General features: G+C 54.8%; 1 protein-coding gene across 2 annotated transcripts in view; it reads right to left on the bottom strand.

Annotated features, from left to right (window-relative positions):
* The window catches only part of MDGA1 (MAM domain containing glycosylphosphatidylinositol anchor 1), a 55,037-nt gene extending 35,812 nt beyond the window's left edge, over nucleotides 1–19,225 (bottom strand). Inside the window, exon 1 of one of the 2 annotated variants that reach the window (XM_081044945.1) lies at nucleotides 18,327–19,225. In XM_081044945.1, the coding sequence (XP_080901071.1) occupies nucleotides 18,327–18,393 (67 nt within the window). In that variant the 5' untranslated portion in view covers nucleotides 18,394–19,225. Of the gene's footprint in view, nucleotides 1–17,182; nucleotides 17,363–18,326 lie in introns of those variants that run through there. The other variant, XM_081044944.1, reaches the window with a different exon arrangement.
* Between the last annotated feature and the right edge of the window lie 2,768 nt (nucleotides 19,226–21,993).

Raw genomic sequence — 21,993 nt, 5'->3', positions numbered from 1 at the left:
TTTAAAAGGAAAAAAATAATTCACATAAGGATATTCACAGCAGGGCTCTTTAGAAGAAGGGAAAATTGGCGTCTGCCCAAACGCCCAGCAAATGGAGAAATGGTGACCAAACTCCAGCACGTCGATGCAGGGGGTAACCTGTGGCCATTAAAGTGACAGGGCTGAGGGCTCAGTCAATACCGGGAGACGTGTGGAGGAGATAAAGTCAGCCAAGAAAGCAGAACAGACCACTGTTTACTACTATGTAAAAATATATTGACAGGTATGGGCGGGGAATTTAGAATGAACGGTTAATGTTTGATGGTCACTGAGCTCCTTTTTTTTCCCCTGTGAAGTTGTTTAAGTGGGTAATAATAACAGTAACAACCCTGAAAGTCAAATCAATCTTGCAACTTGAGAGCGGGTACGGCCTTAGACCCCAGGACAGAGAGCCGGGGAGCAAAGGACAGGATTTCTGGGGAGTCTACCACCACCAGGCAGCAGTCTCACCCCCCACCCCAGGCTACTGTGGGTCCCCGGACATCACCTATCCAGCTGGGGGTAGAATTTGGGTGCCACAACCCTGAATGCTTGAAACCTCTTAAAGCTGCCTCTGCATAGCTCCTCCACGCTGGGCCTTTTCCCCAGCTCAGAAGGTAGCGGGAGGGTTAGCTCTGAGGTTTAAAACCAGAAAGCACACATGTAAGGGCCTGATTAGCTTTATGCCTCTCTCCATCCATTGACCTTGGGAGGATAGTCCTTAGGACTCACCCCCCAACACTCCCAAGGCCTGAAGCCATTTCTCATTCACCCATTAGTAAAAAACTAACACTGTCCCCTGCTAAGTGTCAGCCAGAAACCTGAGAGCCACCCCTGACTTCTCTCCATTTCCCACACCCCACACCCAATCCACCATTGAGCCCCCTCAGCTTGACCCTCTCAAAACTGGTCCTGACTCCGACCCCTGCGAAACCACCCTTGTCTTAGCCATCACCACGATCTCCTGCCTGAATTATTACAGCAGCCTTCTGCTAGGTCTACCCTGCGCTTCCTCCTTGCCTGGTAGTCTGTTCTCCACAAGCAGCCAGAGGGACTCCTTGATGACACAAGGCCAGATCCCATCCTTCCTCTGCTCTAAACCCTACTGTGGCCCTATCTCACTTGAGTCAAAGCCAATGCTTTCTCAATAGCCCGCCATACTTCTGTCATCGGTCCCGTCCCACCTTGTTTCTGCCCTCCTTCCACTGAGGCCACACTGCTCTTCATGCAGGCCAAGCCCATTGACCTCAGGGCCTTTGCACTTTCAGCTCCCGGTGATGGACCACTCTTCCCTAGATTTACAGAGCTCGCTGAAAACCATCACTTCTTTCAGCTCTCTTAGGAGAGAGGCCTTCCCTGCCCACGCTATTTAAGACTGCTTGCCTGCCCCACCTCCATCACTCTCAATCCCCTTCCCTGCTTTGTGTGTTCTCCCTAACACTCATCAACACCCAGGATACTCATTGTCACTTGTTCATTCTCTGTGTCCCTTTCAAAAGGTGAGCACCTCTGGGACGGAAAGCACATTATGTCCCTGAAAGGGATGAACAATCTTTAGTTTTCAAGAGTCAATTCAGGAAACAGGAAGTTTGGGAACACATTTTCCTTAGCATCAGGTACATTTATAAATGAGGAAATGCCATACCTGCCGCCGTTTAAGTATTCTCGTTATTTTACTCTCCATCACTGAAGGACTTCTCTCCTTTCTTGGTGAAAATTTTAGAAACCACGTAAGTGGCATGCACTGTACGGTCTCATTATAATGCTGAGCCTCTGAACAACCTGTAAATGACTTGAAACCCAGTAGGTTGGGGGAGAAAAGTAAAGGACTTGGGGGTGGGGGAGGCCCCCAATTGGACCAGATTTCAATCACAGCCAGGCACAGAAAAGTCATTGCCATTAGGAGGCTCCGAGGGACTGAGGATGGGAAAGGGGGACTGCCCTTAGGAGGAAAGTAAGGTCTGGAATGGGCGGTGATAAGGGTGGTAGGTAGCAAGGGGCTGCAAACACACCTGTCTCCCAACCTATGAAGTAGTGCAAAGGGAAACTTCCTGCTATGAACTTCTCCAAGAGGAAAATGAGAGGAGGGTTGGAATCCTGCCACCTTTTCTCCTGGGCCAGGCTCTCGGTCCTGCTCTCTCTTTCCCCCACTATTATGTCACACGCCTGTACGCAGAGCTTCACATGCCACCTCCATGGTGGCAGCCTCTGTGACTTATCAGCTCCCTGAGCCAAACCCGGGGGCTGGAATCTCTCATGTAGCAGGTCCTCCTCTGAACAGCTGGGTCATTTCCTCCGCATGTGCCAGGAACTGGGCTAAGAATGACTTCCAGTGAGTTCCCCCATTTCCTCTTCGCCACAGCACCGAGGAAGGTGCTATTATTATCGCCATCGTGTGCTTGGGGAAACGGAGGCACAGAGCATAGCCTGCCCGAGACCACACAGCCAGTGAGTGGCAGAGGCAGAACTTGAACCCAGGTCTAGCTCAGAAGCCTCTGCTCCTATCCTTCAGGCCACACTGCCTCCCTATCCTCCCAGCTGAGTGAGGAAGATGATTATTCATTGACTTTGATATATTTAGTTGCTTGCTTCTGAAATTAGATCCTGGTGGTGTCATGGAGCCTGGCAAGTCATATGCGACAGCTGACCTCAGAGCTGCTAGCCGCTGACAGATCAGTGTGAAAAACTTCTCTGCTTACTCTCCTTGCTGCGGGCGCTGATGCATGCGGGAAGGAAGCAGTGGGGGTGGGGGTTTGTCCAAGACCACTTGGCTAACCCTTCTCAGAATCCTCCTCTGCAGTTGCCATGGCACCACCTCTGCAAAGGCAGGGGCCCTGGTGGGGGCGGGAGGGTGAGGTGGGGCCAACGGAAGTGACCCAGAAGAAAGAGAGCTAGCTTGTTTATAGGGTCCCTCTGGATAAAGGGGTGGCAGCATCCCCCATCGGTCCTGAGACCCTCAGTTATCAGAGGCACTCTTGAGTGGAAGGGAGAAGTGATTCCCAGGAGGAAGGGAGAAAGACCAAGCAGAGGTGGGTGAGGGAGGTGACAGAACTATACAGAAAGCGAGGAAATCGAGGTGCACGAGCAAGATTGGGACATACTAGGACTGGGGACTTGGCAGCACTAGCCCAGGACCCAGCAAATAGTAAGTACTTAATAAACGTCAGCTCAAAAGAGACTTCCTGGTTAGGACATCAGGGAGCCCCAACTTGCTCAGACGATGAACAAAGCATAAGCACTGTGTCTTAGAGATACGCTCACAGCTCCCGCGGTGAGGGGCTCCCGCCCTGCACAGACGCTTCTCCAAGGTGCCAGGTCTCCTTTGAGCCTGGGCATCTCTGTTCCTGCCAGGCAGGCTGGGGAGGCGTCCAAGAGAAGAATAGGCCCCCTGCCACTCAGCCCAGCTGGGGCCACTGTGTCCATGCACCCAGCCCAGCCCCCACCCTGGCACGGCACTGTGGGTGAGCGCACGCCTGGCAGAGGCCCCAGTGCCTGGGAGAGAGGCTCCAAGCAGGTGGCTTTGTATTTTGTGAAAACCAAATCCACAACTGAGCTCTCCAGCCAAGCAAGGCCTGCTGGGAAGACTGGAGGGCTTCTCTTCCCATCCCCCTGCTGGGGCCCACCCTCCCCTCCCCAGCACCCCCGCCAGGAACCATGGGGAGCACCAGCTGCCACCCTGGCTGGCATGGGGGGCTAAGGGGGATGGGCCTGAGCCCAGCTCCTGCGTGCCAGGGTTCACCCCCCCCCACCCCCACCCTGACCCCCTTCCTGTCTGGAATAAATTGAAATACAAATCAGAGGGAAACGCTTCCCTCTGTTTCAACAAATTGCTATGGATCCCTCCCTGTCTCAGGTCAGGGCTCATGATGGGGGATATTTTCACTCGCCGACAGCTAATAGACTCAGGAGAAGCTGCTGGATCGATGGAGGCCGGGAAAATTAGCCAGGAGCTTCAGGCCAGCTTCGGCCTGCCCCTGCCCCCACTTCAGGACTCCAAGAAGGGATGGCGGCAGCCATAAGCTAAGATGGACATAAGCACCTGACTGACAGCCCGTTCCTGTCCTCCTGCCTGGGAATCAAGCAAGGGTGTTGAGGGGCTGCCTAGAGGGGCAGTGAGACAAAGGTGAACCCAGAGAAGCTCCCAAAGATGTCTGTAGTCCCTCCCACACTCCAGCACGGCCCCCTGCACATATACCCACGTTCTTGCGCGCAATGTCGTCTGCATACATGCCTTCAGCACAGCATGCACACGTATATTTCCATGTGCACAAAAAATACAGATAAAGTGTGGGTGCACGCTTTGTAGATAAAGTAGAGAGAGCATGGAGAATGTATTTTGACTCCTATCGAGGTACCCAGAGAGTAGTTTATCTAACGCCAATGGTTCTACACACACACCACCGCCACCACCACCACCACCAGCCAGGACTCCCCACCCAATCCCCTTCTTTCACCTCTCAACCTGACTTTAAATTCTGCAGCGGAACTTGAAGGAGCCATTCCTTAGACCTGCCCCGGCTCTAACAGAATGTGTGGGGGGGGAGCTGATTGCGTGGAGGTGGGGGATGCAGCCACCCTCACCCTGCACAGCCTCACAGCCCCGCTCCCTCAGCTCCCGAGGAAATGAGGGGACAAGCCAGACGGAGTTAATGCTTTGGGTACATCAGGGCATCCCTCAGTACCAAGCCTCCTGGCACTGTCCAAGGCCTCTATGCCAGTGGGCACTGGCCAGGGTCATGGCTGTACGGGGGAGCAGAGGGAGGCAGAAGGGGAGGGCAGAGCTCACTGCAGCCTCTGAATGCCCCAGAAGAAGGCGGGATGGCTTGATCAGGAGAAAGCCACTGATGTCTCCTGCCCATTGCCCTAGCCCACATGAAGCTACACACACATACACATATACACACATACACACACGCGTGCAGGCACACATGCACACATGCATGCACACACACTCCCTTCAGTAAATGGGAGCCTGGATCTGGCTTGGGAGAAAGACGCAGAAGAGAAAAATGTGTTCACTAGCAAGCAGAGCAGTGCCACTAACTTGGTGCGACCCTTCGCCTCAAGCTACTGGTTTCTGCCTCTAAAACCTGAGCATTTAGGGCCAGGTGACCTCTAAGCCCATCACCTCTGACCTTCCATGATTGCAAGCCGGGCTGCCCGTTTGCTGTGTGGCCTGAGGGCTTCTCTTGCCCTCTTGGCCTCAGGTTTCTCTTCTGACAAATGAGATCCGCCCTAAGATCTCTCCTGGCTCTCTCACTCTACAAGCCTGTGATTCTAGATCATCTCTTTGTCGTTCTCTGCTGTATCCTCAGCACCTAGAACAGCGCTGGACACATAGACGGAACTCAAGAAAAAACTGATTAATTAACAAATTAATCTCAGGTCCCAGATGGTAGTGAAGAGACCGAGAAATTCGCAACAGGTTGGAGGTGCCACTCTGATGTGGACCCTAAGACCCAGGGGTGTTCAGGGGTGCAGGCGAGTCGGGTCACTACCCACAGGACGTTTCTTCCCTGCAGAGGAAAGCGAACAGAATGCAGTAGACCTTATCACCCACACAGAATCCTGCCTGCGGGGAAAAGGGGCAGTCTTCTTGTCTCAGGGATTGTCCCCACCTCTTTCTTAGCTTTGAATTCAGCAGGTCGGGAGCTAAGGGTCATGCCTCTCATGGCAATACCCAAAGGACCCTGGAGACTCTGGGTTTGTCCTCAGTGACATCCCCAATCAGGCCCTCCCCAGGTGTGAGGCCCCTCAATCCTTCAGGGAGAGCCTGGATTCTACCAGGTAGATCTTGGGGACATCAACGGGCTGGAGTTCTGGTCACAGAATCCAAGGAAATAAATAAGCAGCTCACAGGTCTCGTGGCTGCAGGAAAGTTTTCAGCCTGGAATCGGGGCTTATCATGCAGCCCAGAAGACAAGACCTAAGAACAAAGAGCTCAGCAAAACAGGCTGGACCTGCAAAAGCAAGACCCAAGGCTTAGGATGTAGTAGAGGCCGTGGGTGCTCCCTGACCACCGCCCTGCCACCACCACCGCAGAGCACACCTGCCAGCACCTGCTTCTCTCTTCCTGAGGCCAGAGCTCACACTGCTTGCGTGTGCAGCGGGCTACAAGTACCAGGAATTCACACCCCCAGAAGCAGACCCCCACCAGCGACAGGTGGCAATCCGTGTATACCTGCCCCAGCTCCCTCACCATCGTGGGAGAACTCTGAGTGCTTTACAGTGTCCCAGAGGTCCCCAGTGAGGCATGGTGGTGACTGGCTTGACAAAGCACCTTTTCTTGGTTCCTGTTGTTTCCCTATCTCACATCTCCTCTCGCCTACCAGAGCTTCCCGCACTCACCTCCCAAATAAACTACCTGCACTCAGCTACTCATCTCAGGGTCTGCTTCTTAGGAACCCAAACCGAGAGTCCAAGGCAGTTCCGTTCAGCATGGTGTCCCCTATTCCATCTCTCACGCGGCCACAACCCAGGGTCCTCATGTCTCCACACACACATACACACCAAATACCCTACCCCGCTCCCCTCCCTCCACCCATCACTTCCCTGGAAACCTCCTTGCCTGAGTCGCAATGCCTCAAAATCCAACTCATCTGATCAATGAACCTGAGCCACTGCGACAAGGTTCAAGGGCTGCTGGGTATTCCCAGCACAACCTTCCAAAAACAGTGGCCGTGTTTCGGTTGGCTAACTTGTTAGTAACTCTGAGGTGGCCCACAGGCAGTGCGACAGAGAGATTGGACCTGCTGGAGACTGGTAGTAATCTCCAGTTCACACTACTAAGCTGGGTGCCTCCTCTATCCACAAGGGGGACCTCCCAGGGCCTCCTGGACGTTTCAGTAAGGGCTTCTAACACCTAACCAGGAGCCCTGGACCCAGAATGAGCCCCAGACCCAGTAGTTTGGATTCACTGAGGCCTGGGATTTATAGGGGGTTTACAGGGATAGGGAGAGAATGATAGAAATATGGGTATAAACTGAGCTCATAAATACCATGCAGACACACCCTGGCTTCTCCTGAACCTGCCAGGTGCTAGGGGAGAATGAGAAAGATCCAGCTGTAGAGTCCCTTGTCATGACTTTTAATTTCAGCTTTGGCACCTAATTGCTGTGTGACCTTGATAGGCCACTTACCTTCTCTGGTCTCAGTCTCTTCCTGCACTGAATCTTAAATATCTGCTTCTGGGTCACTTCAAACCACTGGTTGGCAGCTGAGCTCACTCCTTGCTACACAGTCAAACCCCACCTCATGGCCTTCTCTGTGTCTACCCTGTAGCCTTATTTCATAAAGGAGAGTAAAGCCAGGCCTTACCAGAGCGCAGCTCTTCAGCTTGCCTTGTGGGCTTATGTATTGTACTGGAAGGTAAACTGACCTCAAGATCATCATTTTACCAAGACACCAGAGCCAAACCCAGGTAGATAAGCCTACCAGAATCCAGCTCCCTCCTCATCTCTACCCTCCGGCCGTTCCTCTCAGAGATGGGAAAAAGTACCTCAATAAGAGTTTCTTAAGAATCACATGGGGGATGTCTCAGGGCCAAGGAGATATTCCAGTTCAACTCAGAGGCCTCAACTCTTCAATCTTTCTGAGAAGAAGTTATGTTACAGCAAGTTAAAATAAAGTCAGACAATGAAAAGAACTTCCCAACAATAAAGGAACAGAGACCCTGAGCAAATAGCAGTGCACTTGCCTGGTCTCATGTTGGTGTGGACCTGCCGAGAGGCAGAAAAATTAGCTCGATTGCCTCTATAGGACTCTGGCCCAGGGCTTCTAGCATAGCCCCTCAGTTTCTCGTCCCCCAAATCAGGAGGGTCAACAGAGCTCTCCCGCAGCTGGGACTGACAGGAGCCATTTGCTGGAGGAGAGAGGTACCAAGCAGCAGAAATCAACAACAAGGGAAGTGTGTCAGACGTGTGGGGTGGGCAGAGGGAACCAGAGCGCTGGCAGATAGGAACCTGGGACCCTCACATGAGTGAGTGGCTGACCCCAAGCAAGTCTCTTTCCTGCTCTGGGTCTCAGTCCTCCCTAAAGTTCCTTTGGGTATCCTCAGAGTAATCAGAGCCCCCCACGCAGTGGGAGGGGAGGGCGGGGAGAGCAGTGATCACACCCATCTGTATCTCTCTCAGGAACGCCAACTGACCCTGTTTGGGGATCTGTGGTAAAGACTGCTCATTACCTATCCATTATCCATTCTCTCCTTTCTAATGGAACCCCGATATTCTAATAGGTGGGACTATATCCATCAAAAGGCTATATTTCTCAGCCTCCCTTGCAGCTAAGAACGGCAGATGGGATGTAAGCAGAGGTCGTTGGGAAGGGACTTCTGGAAAAACACTCTAAAGGAAGCTGACTCGGCTGGTAGGCCTTCCCTTTTAAATGCTCCTCCCTTCTTCCTACCTGCAATGTGTCGTGATGGCTGAGCCCTCGCAGCTATTTGGTGATTCTGGGGCAAAATGTTCCAAGGCAGGGGTTCCCAAACTTTGCTGCACAGTAGAATCAACGTGGATCCTTTTAAAAAGCTAACGCCTGATTTCCACTCCTAGACATTCTGATCTAATTGCTACTAGGTATGACCGAGGCATTATGATTTTTGAACACTCCTCAGGTAATTCTAGCAAAGTTTGCGAGCCATGACTGTAAGGACAGCAGAACAACAAGCTGAAAGGAACTTGGATCACTAGTGACCAGTGGCTGCCACAGCAGCCGTGGATGGCCTACCTCCAGAGTTAATAAAGTCACCTTTAATTCATTGGAGACTCTGTCATCTGGTCTTTGTTTCTAACATCAGGGTGAGACTCCTAACTGATACAGGACTGGGGTCCTCATGCTGCTCCCATCGGCCAACCCATTCTCTGCAGCACAATCCAGGGAACAAAAATTAGCCAGATATGGCCCTCGGGAGCCTCGCACTCGGAGCAGTGGGCAGGCATTAAACTTGGCACTGGGCAGGCTTGAGTTCAAATCCTGACTCCACCACCTGCCAACTATAGGGCCTCAGGCAAGTCACTCAAGCTTCTCCATCTGGAAAAGGAGGGCACTGGAAAAGGCTGCATTCTCCTGCTCCACTGCGAGCTCCTAGGGCACAGGCGCTCTTCACACTGCAGCCACAGCACCCACCACCCTTCCAGACACTTAGCGGGTACTCACAAAATATGTGCTTGGTTTACACTGAATGGCTACAACGTAGCCCAGTTCTGAAATGTTCATTTGATTCTAAACCAAACAGGGAAGAGAATAAACAAAAGGGCCACATTTCAAAAATAGGTAATAGAATTCACCTATTTCAGGTCAATGAAAATAGTATTTCTGGGGCAGTTTCTTTCAATCTGTCTAGGTTCGGTTCTGGAAATCCTCTGGTTAGAAGCAGGGAGGAGGGCCAATCTCCCAAGCTCCTGACCTGGACCTTCCAGTTAGCACTGTTGAAATGGAAAGTCTCCCTACTCCTAATTTTTAAAAATTTTTAAATAATTTTTTTCAAGTCCCCAGGGTCCGAATGAGTTTGGTTGAAACACAGCTTGGGCAATGACCTGGAAAATCCAGAAGTGCCCTCCGAAAGCCCAGGGGAAGATGGAAGACATCTGTTTGGGCCTGACTCATTCTGATGAACTGTCTACACCAGCTGCGCCCGCGAATCGACTGGAGGGCTCTTGCAACCCCAGCTGCCGTGATGCTACCTGCGGAGTGTCTGATTCAGGAGGTTGCCAGGCATCTGCTGTTGAAAAAGCTCTCCAGGTGGTTCTGACAGGCTGCAGGGGTTGAGAACCACTTCTCTACACAGCTTCCAGCCCTCCAGATAATCAAAGTCTGCCTCAGCTGCGTTTCTGGGACTGGAAAGGAACCAAGAAGAGCCTGAGGTGGAATCTCCAAAGACAGCCAAGCAGCGCCCTCACGCCTGCCCAAGTCACCACCTCCCCACAGGTCCCCCCCTCCCCCGCAGCTCCAGCTTCCCACCGGCAGACGGCCCAGGCTGTCTCGTAGGAACTGCCATTCTGGCGCTCCTTGGCCTGCCACGTTTCTCAAAAGCGCAGCCTGCACCTCTGGCTTCCACACGCCACCCACGCCCGGGGATCCCGACCATCTGCCTGCCACCCACTCTGCTCTCATGAGACAGAGTCCCCACAGTTCGCCTGAGAGTTTACAAAGTGCTCTTACTCTTGGCTTCTCTGAAACCCCCAAGAGGTGGGTGTGCTTGAACCAGGCTTCCAGATGGGGTAACTGAGGCTCAGAGAGGTAAGCCTGTCAGGCCAGGGTCCCTTTGAGGCCGCAAGCTGCCCACCTGGCCCTCCAACCCGAGTCTGCCCATTTTCATCCAGTCCTCCTTCCCGTATGGCCTTGCCATTCGAAGACTGGTCCATGGGCCCGCAGCCCTGGCATCGCCCCAGAGTTTGTTAGAAACGCGAATCTCAACCTCGCCCCAGACCCACTTGACGAGAATCTGCAGGACCTTGAGGAGCCACTGGGTGCTGCAGCTGCCTGCCTCCCAGTCCCCAGACGGCCCTTCCTCTGTCTCCTCCCCCACCTGAGATGCCCCTGCTTTAGTGGACTCTGTCTTGTCCCCTGTCTTTCCAGTCCCTGTCCCGTCTGGTCTCTTCCTACCTACCTGATGACACCTGTTCTGTCTCCTCTTTCTCCCCCCGCCCCCAGGGCACTGGTCTCAGCCCAGTCTCTTCTCTCACTCTATTCTCTCTTCCCTGAGAATTGTATTCCACTGCACGATTCCAACCCACATCGTTCTAGTCACATAAATCCAAACACGCGTGTCCACCTCTTCCGAGCAGATCTCTCCTGAGTACCAACACTCTTGTCCACCAGCCCAGTCAACATCTCTCCCAGACACGCCACACCAGAACCCCAGGACGTTCAAAACTGCACTGGCATTGTCATGAAAATAAAACTGGATTGAGGGCTTGCTCAGCTCCAGGCACAGAGCTCAGGGCTTCCTGGGCATGGAACATGGCATGCTCATTACAAACCCATGCGGTGGGTACGATGCTTGCCATCTGACCCGCGACCCGCAGGAAAGCCATGCCTTAAAAAGCAGATGGAAGTCAGGCTCTCACAGCTGGTGCGGGCAGAGCTGGGGTTCAGACCCGGGTTTCTGACCAGAAGTCCAGGCACTCAACTCCTTCACTCCAGTGCCCCAGACCTATCTGACATCAGTCCCCTTTGCTCTACCCTGATGCCATGGTGTGCCAAGTCTCCCAGTGCCAAACCTCAGCATCATTTTCAGTTCCTATCCCTTGCCTGAGTTCTCCCTGAAGTACTTTTAAGACCTAATGACTACTCAGTCTCATTTCTTGCCTTTTGCGGGAGTCTCTAACTGGTTCCCTTCCCCCATGCCCAACCCCCTCTAGTCTATTCTCTACATGGCAGCCAGAGGGATTCTCTTGAAAAGGTGTCAGTTCATGTCCCTCCTCTGATTGAAACCCTCCCAGGGCTCCTCACCTCACTCAGGATGAAAGCCAAAGTCCTTTGCTTAGCCTTCAAGGCTGCAAACAGTGTGGTTTCACTAACACTCCAACCCCCGCCCCCTTCCCTCCCATCCCCCGCTGTTCCCCTCCCATGGCTCATTCTGCTCTGTCCATCCTGACTCCTCTTTGTGGTTAAACAGGCCAGGCAGGCTTGTACCCCATGGCCTTTCCACTGGCTACTCTCCTTCCTAGAATACATTTCCTGGAGACACCCATAGGGCTTTCTCCCTCCTCCCTTGGCATCTTCAGGTCTCTGTTCTGGTGGCACCTACTCAAGGAGCCCCCTGACCACTGTATATGAACTTGAACCACAGGCCACCATTCCTTTTCCCTTTGGGTGTTTCACCTTTTATCACAGACCTCATCACCCCAGGATGTATTATATACGTATCATCGACTTGTTTATTGACTGTCTCCCCTCAATTTGAATGTAAACTCTAAGAGAGTAAGAGCTTGTTTATTTCCAAATATCTCAAGTTCTCACTCTGGCTTCCCTGGACAACTGCAGGACTTCCTGGCGGGTCTTCCTCCTCCAGACCCTCACCTCCTCACAGCTGCGCGGCTACCAGGCATGAAATACAACACATTTCCCTGCTCACGGTCCTCCTAACAGGCCCTCCAAACCCAGGATTCCAGCCTACTCCCACCAAACACAGGCTTTGCAATCAGCAGATCTGAGTTTAAGCGCAGCTCTGCCACTTGGACAAGTAATTTCATCTTTCTGAACCCTCAGTTTACTCATCAGTAAAATGGGCTGTGAATGACTCTCTCAAGGGCTTGTGGTGAGGATGAAAGAAGACTATACACATTCATGATCTCAGCTCGGGGAGTAAACATTAACGATTTTTATTATTATTCCTATACCGTTCCAACTCCAACTGCCCCTATTCCTTTTCAACCTATGAAAGGAGTCACTCCAGCCCAGCTGAGTGACTCATTATTCCCCGCACACACTCAGGCTCTTTATCCTGCGTGCCTTTGCCTCCACCTGGGATGCCCTGTGCTCAGCCCTCACTTCTCTTTGTCGAGGCCAGTTCAAATGCCCCTTCCTCCACAAGGCCTTGGAAGTAATTTCCTTCCCCTTAGTATTCCCACAGCCCTTTATCTGCCCTTGGCACATGGCATTTATCAAGATCTTCCTGGAACCACCATCTGGTCCGTGATTCCCCTCCCCCTCTTTTTGAGGGCAGAACCTCATCTTATTCCCCTCTGTGGCCCTGTCACTAATCAGAACAGCGCCCTACTCAAGAGAAGTATTCAGTAGATATTTAATGAATGGTCAGGGGCACACCATACTGTTTTCCTGCCCCCAAATCAGAAGACTCACAGGGATCAAATCTCAGAGCCACTTCTTATCAGCTGTGTGACCTTAAGCAAGTCACTTAAACTCTTAAAACCTTGGTTTCCTCATCTGTTACATGAGGACAATAGGACCTGATGTGCTGACCTCTCAGAATGTTATGGAAGTTAAAGCAGAGAAGGCATTTAATGCTTGGTTAAGGCATGTGGCACTTATGCACCTATCCGGGATTGTCGTTATAACCAGTGATTTTCCCTGAAAGGTGCCTTCCTCTTTGCACAAAAAGATGCCCGAAAGAACCAAAGGCATGCCAGGATGTCAAACGAGTTTTACTTTCTTCCTTATATGTCTGTGTATTCTCTGATTGTTTCCCAAAGACCCAGGGAAAGGGAGATTTCATTTTTTTTGAAAGAAGGATTCATTCCTTTGAGTTAAGCATTGCTCTTGCCTCCCATATCAGCATTTAAATGCAATAGGGGCCTCTTAGCATCTAGTACAAGCCATTAGCAGACGCAGGCCTGCAAAGCAGGGTCTTCTGACCACGGGGAAGAAGATGGAAGAGAGGGGCCCCACCCCAGGTTCACAAAGAGGCAGCTCTGCCAGAGCATGAGCCCCTGCTCTGCACACAGCCCCACCGGGGCAGGAACCCACGTGGGTGAGCCCCACCTTGGCCTGGGGGTGGCTTAGGAAATGTGGCTTTGGCTACAGGTGAATGCCCTAGGACACTGAGAGGGGAAACCTGAGAGCTGAAGGGAAACCTGAAGCTTCAGAACGCCTAAGGAGTCCCCGTGGGCCCCAGGCTGAGGAATTAAAGTCTCATCCCACCAGAGTCTTGAAGCCAAGAAAGTCCAGGAAAAGCAATAAGAAATGTGGTGGCCAAGCCCGCCCCCTGCTGGCTACATCTGGAGTGGCAGTGCCAGCTGCACAGGGCCGCATCCCTAGGCACACACCCCTGCACCTGGGGCCTAGTCAGGCTCAGGTGTCCAGAGGCAGGTAGAGACCCGGCAGGGCTCCTGTACGACCGAGAAGCCCAAGGCCCCATGTCCCAGGTCTCATCTTTGCTGGGTGAGGCATGTCTTGGCCCAACCTCCCTAAGCCCAGCCATTAGGAAATGCAAGACAGAAAGGGGTGGAGGGAGGAAGACAGACTGGGGGCGGGGGTCATGAGGGCAGGATATGAAGGGGAGAGGAGGGTACACCACACTCCTGCCTCTGTCTCACTCCTCCCAGGCCCGTCTGGGCCTCCTGGGCAGCCAGAGAAGCCACGGCTGCCCGGATTTCCACTCCCACCCCCAGGTATTGATTTCCTGCATCATTCATTTGCCAGCCTTGGCTGCTGTGATTAGCTCCCTCCATTCTCCCTATGGAGCCCCCCACCCGCCCCTCCATGTTCCAGCAAAGCAGAGCTAATACCAGGCTTTAAATGAGGCTTTGCCACCCGGCCCCAGCAGTTCCCAGCCAACCCTGGCCAATTACAAGTGGGCCCTTAGCATGTCCCCAGCCCGCCCCCTCATGGGTGCTTTCCTCACTAATAAAATCTTCTCTCACCACCCCCACCACCATCCCCAGAACCTCACCCAGCCAGGAAACAGATTCTCAGCCTGTAGTGTAGGATGGAACATCATGCAGATCTTGACCCTAAGGGGGGGCTCTCTGGCCTGGGAGCCCTCAGGCAGGCTCAGGGGCCAACATCAGAGAGGAAAGGGGTGGCAAAGAAAACCAAACAGCTTAGATTTGGGGATACAAGGCCCTCTCTCTCCCTCATGCAGTTTCTATCACTGAGACGAAATGCGGGACAGCAGCATGGACCTTCTTGAGGACATTTTGAAAACCCTAAGCCTTCTGTTAGCCCTTAGGGGACCAGTTTTCTGATGCGATGTCTTCTGCAGGCGGAGAATCAGATGTGGACAGGCAGTTTTGAGACACGGGGTGACGACTCTAGGGAAAATCCCAAGAGAGCCCACGCCTAGATCAACACCCAGAAGACAGCGCTGGGAGACACACTTCCTGAAATTCCTTCTCCTCACCCCTCAGAGGAGGGGGAAAAAAAAACCTGACTCGGTGATAATTCTGTAAGCTATGTTGCTCTTGTCAAATTTTCCAACATCTGTCTTCATGTTCCCATAAAAATTAGCATAGGATAGTAGTTTCTGATGACACCTTTGGTGAAATATTTTGACTTCCACCAGTAAGTTGCAAACAACCTGTCTTAAGGATAATGTCAATTCCCACTCCTGCATATTAAATAATCCAGGGGTTTGTTGTGTTTTTGTAAGGGAGAAGGATCCCTTCGACCTGCCCCTAGCTGGAAATCCACGGCCACGGGAGGAGTGGAGGAAACCAGGAGGAAGGCTGGGGTGTTCTCTGACGCTATCCTCACACAGGATATTCCCCGTCCTTCACCTGGCTACTGCCTTTGCCCCAGAGCTAGGCCTCTGGGGGCAGCCACCCCCCTGGCCTGCCAGAAAGCAGATTACAGGACCCCCCAGGAGTACAACAAACTGGACCAGGAGATTCGGAGGCGGGGAGGAACCAGCTCCAAATAGACCATCTGGTCTAGTACTTGGCTGCTGTGACATCTGTGCCTCAGAGAAGAGTGAAGCCACCTGGCCAGACTAAGTGTGCTTCCCCAGTCCGATTGCAGGCAAGGCAGCTCAGAGCCGGCAAGAGGAACCTCAGCGGGAAACCGGGCAGCTGCCTCCCACCAGCCTCAGCAGAGACTCAGCAGAGGCTCAGGCCAGATTCTACTGGGTTTGCTCTCTACATCCTGCTCTTCTTCCCTCTCTTCAAATCAGCTTCCATGTTAATTTACCCTTCCCTCAGCCACACAGGCCTGGGGGCAGTGGGGAGGGGGCTAAGGTTCCCTCTCCAGGCACACTTTTTTCTTTTGTGTCTAGAGTCTAACCTGCCTCTCTCCTCACTGCCAAAACAGCACTAGGCTTCCAGCCTCTTCTCTTTTCTCCTCTCTGAGGTTCCCTACGGCCACCAGTCAAAGACTTCGTAACTCTTCCTAAGCAGAGCCCCCAAAGAATGCCCAAAGACCCTTCTGTAAACCATCCTAGACAGACTTCTTGGAAAGAAAGAAATTCAAGGATTTCCTCAAACTTCCCCAATGATGGCCTTTCCTTTGTGCAACAGATATTTGCTGAGCTCCTGTTGTGTGCCAGGCGCCATGCTGGGTGCTGGCATACAATGATGGACATGAGTGACCATTCCTCACCCCTACAAGGAACTCTTTCTCAAGCTGCTTCATCTGCTTGGGGCATAGAGGAAAAGTGAGGGGCAGAAAATCAGCTCTCCATACTACTTGTTACCCCAGACCCAGCCCTACAAGCATTCTCCCTTCTGCTGTATCTGGCCAAAGCTTCCAGCATCACAAGGAAATTGGCAGCCTCTTACTCTCCTCCTCCTCATATTAGATCTTCCTCTTTCTCTATCCACCTCGATGAAGACTTTCAACTCAGCAATTCCCCTGAGGCTCCAGTCTTCCCTGGAACCACACTTTCCAAGGGCACGTGGAAAGGTCACCCAAGAGTCTGGGGTTGGCCAGTGCACACAGCCCACCTTGACTTGCTCTGAGTGAGAGCAGCTTGGACCCAAGCATATAAATGATGGGAGACAATACCAAGAAAAGGGGACAGATAAGCCAATGACTAAATTCTGGCCTCAAAGTACTCTGAAATCCGGGTCTGCAGAGACCACTGCGTCTCTCCTCCACTCCCTGCCCTCATCGCTGGAGTTTCCAGGCTAGGCTCAAAGGAGCTTCCTCAAGATAGGCTCTGTGCAGCCCTGGAGAAGTTTGGAAAGGGTGGAGGGGATGGAGAAGAGGAATGGCCAGGAAACGGGCTTGCCAGATCTACCCAAAGGCACTCCTAGGGAGGATAGGGTGGGAGAGCAGCAGCAAACAGGAGGTCTCTCCATCACTCTCCAGAGCCCCTGTAGTGTGGTGAGAAAGAGGAAAAGGTCTCAGCGATGTCCCTCTTTAGGCCACCGCTTAAGGAGACATTGATGCTGTAAGGAAACCTTGGGGAGAAAGAAGAAAAAGCCTCCCCCCCAAACACACACACACAACCCCGGTGTCTTCTGCCCTGGAAAGGCTGAGGCCTCTGGGACCTGTTCAGTGGCCTCTTCCCCACAACCCAGCCTCTCAGTCCTTGCTACATTCTTCCTCCTTCTTTCCTTTTCTGGCCTATGTAAACGGCCAGGCAATAAGAGACACAAACTAATTAAGAAGCAGAGTTTGGCCAGATGCCTGAGCCAGCCTCCCCAGGGAATTAAGCCTGACAGGTAGCTGTATAGGGACAGGAGCTTGTCACCTCCCAGAAACGCCTCAGGACACCCCTCCCTCTTGCGAGGCACCCCCAGAAGGAAGCATTTAGCATCTGCACCTGAGGCTGGCTGCCAGGGGTGGGGTGGGGGTGGAGGACAATGCCTCTGACCCCCACCAGCAGAACAGGTCAAACTCTCTTCCCTGATGAAAGGTGAAGAATGAGACCCTTGACCCCTGCGAAAGAAAGAGAATCTTCCCCACTTCAGATTCCCCATCATTAAAAAGTGGCCTACACAGACCGCCCTGTAGTCAAGGGAAGGCAAAGTCAGGGCGACTGGCCCTGAGACTGACTTTTTGTGCTGTGGGGTCAGGGCATTGCCGGCTGCTAGAACTCGGAGGGAGGGTCCTTGACAGGGATGATGCCTGCGCTCCTGACCTTTCCCAAGGAAAACCCACGGGAAAGAAGGGAGAAGGGGTGACCAGAGTCCTTTTGGTGCCTGAAAATGAGGTGTGGGGACGCGGGAGCAAAGCTGCGGGGCAGGAGGCAGAGTTTGGACACGTAGCCGGGGGTGCGTGCCGTGTGTCCTGAGGACGGTGGCTGACTGTGTCTGCGTGTGCACACAGGGAGAAGGAAGGTGGGGCTGGGGTTTTGTAGCCGGGAACCGGAGACAGGAAGAATTGGCTCAGGAGAGGTCCGAAAAGGGATGCTGGCGGGGTTTTAGGCGCCGGATCCCGGGGATGCCGGCATCCGCTCCGGCTGTCACGAAGCGAGTAAAAGCAGCGAAGCCACAGAGGGAGCCGGGAAGGCGAGCCCCGGCTGGGCGGCGGTGCCAGCTGCCAGCTCGTCCTCACGCCGCGCGCGATTCCGGGCTGCGCATCGCTCAGCTTCCACTCCGGAGGCCGCGCCGGAGTAGGACCAGGCTTCGGTGCACGTCGCTGCCCCAGCCCCCGGGATGGAGTCTGTCAGTCTCCGGAGCCGACTAGGTTTCAGGATGCGTAGCCACTGTCGCCCCTGACAGGCTTTGAGAAAGTGGGTACCTCCCCCTGGCATCACCGGCTTCACGCCAGACCCTACCACCCGCCTGCGTGCTCGGAAGCAGCCAGCTCCGTCTCCTCGCGCCCTGGAAAAGGGCGGAGAAGCAGGCATCCGCTCCGGAGTGCGAGCCCGGGGCCCCACCGAACCCCGGCAGCGCGCACTTCGCGCCTCTTGCAAAGTTTCCGCGCGGTTCTACGCCGGCGTGGAGCCGGACAGCGGCTCTTACCGTAGACTCCTTGTCCTCGGCAGTGGAAGGGGATGAGCGCCAGAAGTAGAAGGCAGGTCACCTCCATCTTCACGGCCGGTGCTTCATCCCCGCGAGGCGGCGCAGCCCGAAAGGCGGCGGGGGGCGCATCCGCCGGGGCCCCGCAATGCCCCCTGCGTTTCCTCCTTACCCGAGAGGCGACGGAGGGGGCGGCAGCCGCGACGGGGACCCGCAGACTGAGGCGGCGGCGGCGGCGGCGGCGGCGACCCGCGTTTCTCCTCCGGCGCCGCTGCCCGTGTGGGGACGCAGGGGGCGCTGGCCCGGCCCCGGGTGCCTCCGCGCGCCGGACGCAGCAGCCAGCGCCCGGGCCCGAGGAACCCGGCTGCGGAGCCGCCCTGAGTCCCCAGGGCTCTCCGCCCGGAATGCTGGGCGCCAGGGACCCCTGTGCGCCGGCGGCGGTGCTTCAATCCAACAGGCCACCGACGCCTGATAAACTTGTTTCCCGGCCCAGAGGGCGCCCCTCCGCGGAGCGGGTGCCGGGAGGCCCCAGCTCCTCTCTGGTCAATCCGCTGTCTCCAGTCCTGCGGCGAGTGCAAAGGAGACGGGCCGGGCGCCCTCCCGGAGGCGAAGGCGCCCTCCCGAGCCGGCGAGCAGCGCGGGCTGGGCTCCGCCGAGGGCTGAGAGCCACGGGGCCCCGGGCCCGCGAAGTTAGCCCAGCCACCGAGAGACCCCGGGGAGGAATTGCGCCCGAGCGCCCCGCGGGAATCAGGAGAGCGATTCCAGCCAAAAGAGACCCCGCAAAGCGGGGAAAGGAGGAAAGTTTGAGACGTTTGAAAAACAGTCGCGCTTTCGCCGAGGCCGGGGCTGCAGCGCGGACGCCGCTGGCGGCTTCCGCTAGCCGCGCTGGGCTCGCGCCGTCTGGCCGCCGAGGGGGCGCTCCCTCCCGGGCGCGGTGCTCTCCCCAGCGCCGGGCTGCGTCGCGCCCCAAGTTGATCTTCCCCGCCCCCGCCCGGCGGCCTCGGCCGGCGGGGGCCCCCAGCGGGCGGGGCCGGGCCGGGATCCCGGGCGCGGCGGCCGCTGGGCTCCGGGGCGCGGCAGCGCTCCAATCGCTCCGCAACTTGGGCTTCGCTGTGCTGCTTTCCCCCCACCCTCCGCGCTTTTCATTCCACGCTCCCCCCTCCTCCCTCCCTCTCTCCTCCCTCCTCGCGTCTCCGCGTTCGGTCTCTCGCTCTCCCACCCTTTGTCGCTCGCTCTCCTGTTTGATTCCCCTCCAGTTAAAAAAAAAGGAGCCAATTAAAGGCAGCCCAGCTCGCCCGGCCCAGCCTCTGTCCAATTTCCTCGCCTCCCCCAGGACCAATTAGAGAAAACAAAACAGGGCTAGGGGAAACAAGACTGCTCTCTCTCTCTCTCTCTCTCTCTCTCTCTCTCTCCCCCCTCCCTCCCTCCGTCCCTCCCTCCTCCTTCTCTCCTTCTCTCCCCCCCCCCCACTCCCCGGCAGGAAAATGTCAGAAAGCAGAAATGGATCCATCTATCCCGAGGACAGTGGCCGAGGGACGTGGGTTTCGGCGCCGGCTCAGCAGCCGCGCGCTCGAACACTCGCTCTCCGCCCGCCCTTGCACACCCAGACCGGCTGCCTGAGCCGGGTGCACTGATCCCAGTGCGCTCGCAGGGCAAGCACGGCCTCTCGCCCTGGGGACCCAAACCTGCCGGGCACTGCACACTTTGTAAATGTTTTACACTTTTGGGAGCGGGACTGAAGCGGGGGTCGGAGGCAAGGGCAGGGGCCCCGCGGTTCCTGAGGTCCAGCAGGCGCGCGAGCCGGCCACCTGCTGTCGGTCTGCAGGGATGTACGCGCCGCTCCCGGGTCCCTCCGCCCCCGGCCGAGCCCCCGCCTCTTCCCAGGCCGCCTCGGCCTCTCCGCGCGTAGGGCGTGGAGCCACCGTTTAGTAGCTCGCCGAGCCGCGGGCTCAGAAGGCGCGCTTAGAGCTCCTGCCCTTGCCTCGGCCCACAGGTTGCCAACAGGTTTATCCAAAGGACCCCTCCGCCGGAGCTCCGCAAGCCACCCCCCCTGCTCCCCAGCTCGCCCCTCTCGCCATCCAGCCTCCCCTCAGGGCCTCAGGCGCCCCCAAGCGCCCCAGGGACGCACTCCCTTCCATCAGCCGAGCCCCGGGCCCGCTCCAGTTGCTGGGGTCCGGCACTCTGAGACTCCTCTACCTCAACCCGGCCCTCCTGGAGCGGGGGTGGGGATAGTGCTCCTCCCAAACGCCGGCCGGGAGGGGTGTAGATTGGAAAGCAAGGCCGGCGGCCTCCCCCGCGCCTCTCATCGTGTCCCCCTATCCGGGTGCTGCTAATCTCACCTGCTCCACCTGTCGCCGTTATTTATTTTGGCGTGTGCGCAGGGATTGTGTTAGGGCGACCCGTGGGAGCGCAGACAGCCGCAGCAGCTACCATCGGTGAGATTACAACCCCCCTCCCCCCGACCCCGGGAGCTGTACAGTATCTAGGCTGTGATGCTTGTTCCACGATTCTGCATTTGTGAAAACTCAAAGAACTGTACACCAAAAAAAGGATTTTTCCGTATGTAAATTAAAAATTAAAAATAATAATAATAACGACCCTTTCCCCAGGCCCATTTCCTGCTGGGTCCCTCCTATTCTGACTGTCCAGGGGCCGACACCCACAGGGGTACGTGCTCCCAACTGCTGGAGCAAGAGTCAGAGGTGTTGGGAGAAATTCAAGGCAGCATGGGGTGCCATCAGCTGAAACCTAAGCTTCCTTTCTGTCCATCGCAGGAACTCTGAGAACATCTGAAGAATCGCATCCAGCCCACCTGAACTTAACTGAGCTTCCTTAATCCCCTCTGCCCTTCCCTCTCCTTCCTTTCCTGTGGGTCCAAGGCTGAATAAGGGGATCTGTATCCAATTTAGTATTGGGCACTCAGCAGATGTCAACTGAAGGTTTGTTAAATGAATGAATAAATGATTCCCATCATAGGCCAGCTATCACAGACCCCGGATACCCACAATGCAGCCATCCATTCTACTCCCCACCCTCCAACTATTACCCCAAAGAGAAAAACCATTTTCTGCCCTACAGAGATACAGAGCTATCTGGCTTCTTCCCACCTACCACCCACACCCAGTCTGGAAAGAAAGTGGCACTAACTGAGGGTGTGATTACAGTAGCTTCTTTTATTGTCATTTTCCCACTATTTGAAAATTCCTAGAAATTCTCACCTCTTCCAGGAAGTTTTCAGGGAGTGATCACAGTGATTGCCACCCTCCTTGGCTTTGCCCATTCTGAGTTGAGTGAGCACTTATCCATGTCATGGGAAACTGCCTTCCTGTTTCCCAATTAGCTACTCTAGCCCCAAACAGCAGTTAATTGCTCTTCTTTAGCTTTGGGGTGCATTACTGAGTGGGGGAAGAACAGAGAACCCCACCGATTCAGCTGACATTCTCTTGCGTTTGTCATCTCAAAAGGCCTACACTGGCCTAGAGGAGAAAGAAAATTCCTGATGGGGAGGGACGGGGGAAGGGGGTAGCTGAGGACCGAATTGGAGCCAAGCTGGGATTGAGCATTTGCTGTAGCAAATCCACTTGTGAATACCCGGCAGCTAATTGTATGCAGTGTAAATACCTTGACAGCCTGTTTGCTGTGCCTGTAAATTCAGTCATCTCAACCCCCA

The sequence above is a fragment of the Rhinolophus hipposideros genome (assembly GCF_964194185.1).
Source record: "Rhinolophus hipposideros genome assembly, chromosome: 3".
In the NCBI taxonomy this organism is placed as follows: domain Eukaryota; kingdom Metazoa; phylum Chordata; class Mammalia; order Chiroptera; family Rhinolophidae; genus Rhinolophus; species Rhinolophus hipposideros.
Note: the sequence above shows the minus strand (reverse complement) of the source record. Positions and strands in the feature narration are given on the sequence as shown.